Genomic DNA, 5,526 nt, shown 5'->3' on the forward strand with positions numbered 1-5,526 from the left:
GACTGGCTTTGAACTCACTGTGGAGCCCAGGCTGGCCTCAACCCCACTGGGATCTTCCTGCCTCAGCCTTCTGAGTGCTGGGGTTATAAGCATCCACTACTAAAGATGAAGAAACTGAAATTTGGGTTTGTTTTGTTTTTCAAGACAGGGTGTCACGATGCGGTTCAGGCTGGTCTAGAATTCACTGTGTAGCCGAGGCTGGCCTTAAACTCACAGTGAGCTTTCTGCCTCAGCCTCCTGAGTGCTGGAATTACAGGCATGTGGCACCACCCCCAGCTCCGGAAATTTGTACTTTTCTTGGCTTATCAGGGGCATTAATTACTCTATAAAATTTGTCTTCCCTCTTCGTTCCCTTTATCTTCCAAACCACTCCATTGTCTAGTTTTTGTTTTGTTTTGTTTTTTGTCTTTTTGACACAGGGTCTCGCTATGCAGTTCAGGCTGGCCTTGAGCTCACTTTGTAGCCCAGGCTGGCCTCAAATTTGAAACAATCCTCCTGCCTCAGCCTCCCAAGTGCTGGGATTACAGGTGTGTGCTACCACGCCCGGCCTAAAGCAACTTTATATCCTTGGCCCAGACTCTCCAGTTACTCCAGTGAGTTCCCTAAAATCTCACTGATCCTTTATGTGAACCCACAGTGAACGTCTTCACTTTGGAATTGCCTTTTTTTTTAGAGTGTGGCGTTGCCAGAGCTCATGCTTTTGGGAAGTGATGGCTGCCTGAGGAATGATCTCAGTTCTGAGAGCTAAGCAGGGAAAATGGTTCAATTTTTGTGTGTGTGTGTCAGGGATCAAACTCAAGACCTTGCACTTGCCGAGCAGGCACTTGTGCCACTGATCTACATCCCTGGCCACTAAGCAGGGAAAATGGCCTTAAGGGTAAAGGTGAGAGGCCCTAGGCTTAGGTAACAGGGCAGAGTCTTTCAGCACAAACTTAGGCAAAACTTCAGAAGTTAGGTGGATTCTGGGAAAGAGCAAAGAATAGGAATCCAGGCCCACCACCTACAGAAGTGCTCTAAGGTCAACAGAATCAGGTGATGTCCTTGTGGCAGAGAAGACTTTCCCGAGGGGAGGACCAGGGAAGAGGGGAGCTGGAGAGAGGGACGTCTGGGGCTTTGGCCGCAAGCTGCAACTGGGGCCCAGGGTAACCTCAACACTTTTGCTTAGGTAAACACTTGGGAATAGCCTTGAAAAGAGTTGATGTAAGCCAGAATCTTATCTCCTGGGGATTAAACCTAGGGCCTTTGCGCTGAACTATAATTCCAGACCTTTTTATTTTTTATTTCAAAACAGTCTTGCTACATTGGCCACTTTGGGCCCAAACTTGTGATCCTCCTGAGTATAGCCTTCAGGGGCAGGATGACAGGTATATACATACCACCATGCCTGACTGTACCTTCGATCAATTATGTAGAAAAGCCCAGGATGCTTGTACCCCTCTTACTCATCTTTCTACTTGTCCCAGATTTAGACCAGCAGATAGCCAGAAATGGGGCCTGCCCATCCCTACCAGAATTCGGAGTCGAGTCACAGCTGCAGACACCGTGTACAAACCAGCCATAGCCGTGTCCTTTTATTAAGCCATTGGGATGGGGTTAGCGATGGAGTTTTCACGGCCCTGCCTTGGAGGTGAGCTCAGCAGCTGCTGCAGTCACTGGGGTAGGTGTCCCAGTGCAGGCCGATGGCATCGATGAGGGACCCGGATCGGCCGCTGATGAATCGGAGTACAGTGTTGGGGTACAGGGGGAGGGCGTTGAAACTCGTGCCTGTGTCCTTCCCGAAAGGCAGGTAGCGGCCCTTGTCCGTCACAAAGACCAGCTTCCTCAGGTAGAGCTTGTATTTGCCGGAAACCTGGATCACTGACTCCCCGGGGTGCAGAAAGATCTCCTCGAGGTCTCCAGATTTGCCGCCCACGTAGTCGCTCCACACCTTCCCATAACGCACCTGTAGCCTGGGTGTGCGGGAAGAGGGGAGGAAGGGAGATGCTCAGTAGGGTGAGAATTCCCGCCCTCTTGGCCTTTAAGCGGGTGAGAGACAAGTCCCCCGCTGTTCGCACAGCACGTGAAGATGGGTGAGCCCCAGGAAGTCGTGCAGGGAACTCCAACTCATTTTGCCAACAGACAGCCTCATAGAGGAAAGAGCAATAGCGCAGAGTCACCAAACAGCAAAGGTCAGAGCTTGCATTTGGATTCCAGGGTCCTACTGTGCCCCAACCCCACTGGAAAGAAGCAAAAGGAGCCAGGCGTGATGGCACAGGCCTGTCATCCCAGCACTCGGGAGGCTGAGGCAGGAGGATCATAGCGAGTTTGAGACCAGCCTGGGCTACAAAGTGAGCTCAAGGCCAGCCTGAACTGCATAGCAAGACCCTGTCTCAAAAAGACCAAAAAAAAAAAAAAAGAAGAAGAAGAAGAAGAAGCAGCAGCAGCAAAAGGATTTTCAAACATCCGAAGTCTCCTGCGTGGGCGATGGATAAGACGCGGCATGTTGTCTCAGGATGCAGAACCCAGGTCAGGAGGAAGCGCACTTTGGTTCTGTGTAGGATAGACGTTTCTGCTGTCTGAACTGAACGGGAACATCTCAGGGGAGGCACCAAGCAGAGATGGAAGGTGCCCGGCAGGAATAAAGAAGGCTTCCACCTTGTCCAGCTGAGATCCTAGAAGGTCCCCAGACCACAGAAATTCAAAAGGCCCTTACCCTACAATGAAGTATCTGTTGACTCTGACACGGAGGGCAGTGATAGGGCCTTCCAGCTGGTACCCCGAGTGGGAGAAGCGCTTTCCTCCACCACCTCCATACTCTCCATTATAGGAGGAGGCCCTCGCCTGGACTGGAGGGAAAAGACACGGGAGCTCAGCTGCCGCCACCACCCCGACCTTCCCACTGCCCAAGCCTGCCTCCTTGAGGCCTGGGCCGGCAGCCGTACAGGGCCCCTTCCCACGTCCATCCGCACTACCAGACTCCGGGCTCCGCACTTACGGGCGCTGGCAGAGGTGGAGGCGCAAAGCAGGACGAGGAGAGCGGTGGCCAACATTCCGGGGCTGGAGTGCAAAGAAAGGAGAGCATGAAGCCTCGTTCTGCTCCCTCTGCGCCTCGCTCTGCTCCCTCTGCACCGCGTTCTGCTCCCTCTGCACCGTGCTCACCCAGGCATCCCTGCCTCCAGCTCAGGCTGGAGCTTCTCAGTCCTTCAGCTGGCATCCAGCAGACGCAGTCGTGAGCTTAGAGAGGACTCCAGTGATACTCCAGTTCCTTTTAGATACCCTCTTCTAGGTCCCTAACTCCTCTGGCTCTCCCTGCTCTGGCCATAGCCAACTCGCCCTTTCCCTCCCAAAGGAAAAGACCAAGCCTAACCGTCCTGACTGAGCTGGGTCATGCCCCATTCTATCCTAGCACAAGCACAAAAGAGTTTGCTGGGGGAGTGGAGGACATCGCCAAAGCACAGAGATGGCTGAGTGCCCCAAGCCAGGAATCTGAGCAAAACCTAGCTAAAGTCAGGCAGTAGTAGATTAGCTTGACTTTGGGGCATCAGGACATGGTTAAACCCCTAGCTTCACCCTTGTCTCAAATCAGAAAGAAAGCATGACCAGGCGTGGTGGTGCAGGCCTGTAATCCCAGCACTCGGGAGGCTGAGGCAGGAGGATCGTTGTGAGTTCAAGGCCAGCCTGGGCTACAAAGGGAGCTCAAGGCCAGCCTGAACTGCATAGTGAGATCCTGTCTCAAAAAGACAAAAAAAAAAACAAGCAAGCATGTTAGTGGTGCCCATGTGTCACATTGGCAGTGAAGGTAGAGATAGAAGGACACTGCGACACCAGTGTCCAGTCAGTTCTGGTGGAACTGAGATAGATTGAGAAGTTGCAGAGGGAGTTGGGGTGAGCTCAAGCTCCTAGACCCAGATGCCTGGTCTCCTTCTCATAATCCTTCCGCGTATATATACAAACCTGGCCATTTCCATGGCCCTCAGCATCCCACGTGCCCCATTCCATTAGCTGAAAGCAGACCCCTTTGTGCTTAAGACTAGCTCAGCCACCCTGCTGCTTGATCCAGGCATCCTCTTCGCCACCTTAAGCTTGAATGCCCGCTAAGTCTGACCCAGACATGTTCATCAGCCCTCACCTGGCAGTTCCAGATGGGAAATACCCCCTAGAAACCTCCAGGTCTTTTATAGCAGGTTCAGACGCTCCCTCTGCCCTTTATTGTGTGAACCTCACCTCCTGAATAAACATGATCCACCTCCTAGGACTGGGTATCAGCAGGGTCTGGGACTTCCTATCTTGGTTCCCCTCAAAGGTTACAGGTGGCAAGGTGCGGTCTCCTCTGGGCCAAGTGCCAAATGTCACTGAGGTGGAGCAGATAAACTTGAGAAAACTCACCTGCCAAAGGGCCAGAAACTTCAGGGGAACAAAATAGCTAGTCACCTCTGAGGTACAATCTAAGGGGCTTCTGGAAGGTTCTCCCTCCCCTAAAATACCTTAGGTCTCATGTGAAATCTGCCAGGTGCCAGGATAAACAGTGCCCACTCCAGGCATTTGAAATGCAGATGCTTCCAGGGGGAGCATATCCCCCACGTCCCATACTGAGCAGTGACTACTATGCCTGACGATTTCCCTCCTTCCCTGGTATTTTATTATGACAAAATGCAAACATATGATAACTTTGGGGCTGGGGATATAGCTGAGCGGCACATGCACCTGCCTGGCAAGTGCAAGGACCTGAGTTCGATTCCTGGTACCAAAAAAAAAAAAAAAAAATGATAAGTTTGAAGAATTGTGTAGTGAAAACCCACGTGACCACCACATAGCGTCTGCCATGATGAGTACCTTGCCACATCGCCCCCACTGTGCGTGCAGCTACCCATCCTCAGCCTGCCAGGCCCTTTTCAGATGTGTCCTCTCTGAGAAGGGTGACTTGTGACTGCCCCTTCTCAGAGACGGTCATTCCAGCGGGGAAGTCGGACGCTGAGGAAGTAAGGGCACACGGCCCCCCTGGAAGTGGGTAGTGTTGGGCTTGGGCCTGTGGGACTCCTGGGCATCGCAGTCATAGCCCAATCTGGACAGCTGCTCCTTTGCTTGGGTCTGAAACCTGCACCGTGCTGTCATAGATTTCTGTTCTTTCTAAGCCCTTCTCTTCCAGGACTGATTCCTTTTGACCTCAGATCCGTAGAAGTGACCCTGATCCTCGCCTGGCCCCGCTAGCACTGGCTTTCCGAGCCCTCGGGTCAGCAGGGCCTTCCTTGGTGAGAGAAGCCGGAGGGCAGGGAGGGGCTGGGGTGGGCAGTCAGTCCTAAGTGCCTGGTAGCCGAGCACTGAGCACTCCACCCTGCCCCTTCAGGCTCACCGTCTGGGGCTGTGGTTTAAGCCCAGATGGCAAAGCGAGCCCTGCCCTGAGGAGCAGGGAGGAGCATTCCTGAGTGGCAAGTTTCCGGTAGTGGAGCCAGACAGCCGCCAGCTATGCCCTGTCACCTCTCCCTGCTCTCCTTCTCCAAGTTCAAGATAAGCGTATCTTGGTGATGTAAACATTATCTGATTCTGATG

General features: G+C 52.9%; 1 protein-coding gene across 1 annotated transcript in view; it reads right to left on the bottom strand.

Annotated features, from left to right (window-relative positions):
- Nucleotides 1-1,545: 1,545 nt before the first annotated feature.
- Nucleotides 1,546-5,526, bottom strand: part of Zg16 (zymogen granule protein 16) — an 18,655-nt gene continuing 14,674 nt past the window's right edge. The window contains exons 2-4 of the mRNA XM_005405244.2: nucleotides 2,975-3,036; nucleotides 2,693-2,825; nucleotides 1,546-1,949 (exon numbers count right to left, since the gene is read on the bottom strand). Coding sequence (XP_005405301.2) covers nucleotides 1,634-1,949; nucleotides 2,693-2,825; nucleotides 2,975-3,036 — 511 coding nt within the window. The 3' untranslated portion in view covers nucleotides 1,546-1,633. The remainder of the gene's footprint in view (nucleotides 1,950-2,692; nucleotides 2,826-2,974; nucleotides 3,037-5,526) is intronic.

The sequence above is a fragment of the Chinchilla lanigera genome, unplaced genomic scaffold (assembly GCF_000276665.1).
Source record: "Chinchilla lanigera isolate Chin_1 unplaced genomic scaffold, ChiLan1.0 scaffold00092, whole genome shotgun sequence".
Classification (NCBI taxonomy): Eukaryota; Metazoa; Chordata; class Mammalia; order Rodentia; family Chinchillidae; genus Chinchilla; species Chinchilla lanigera.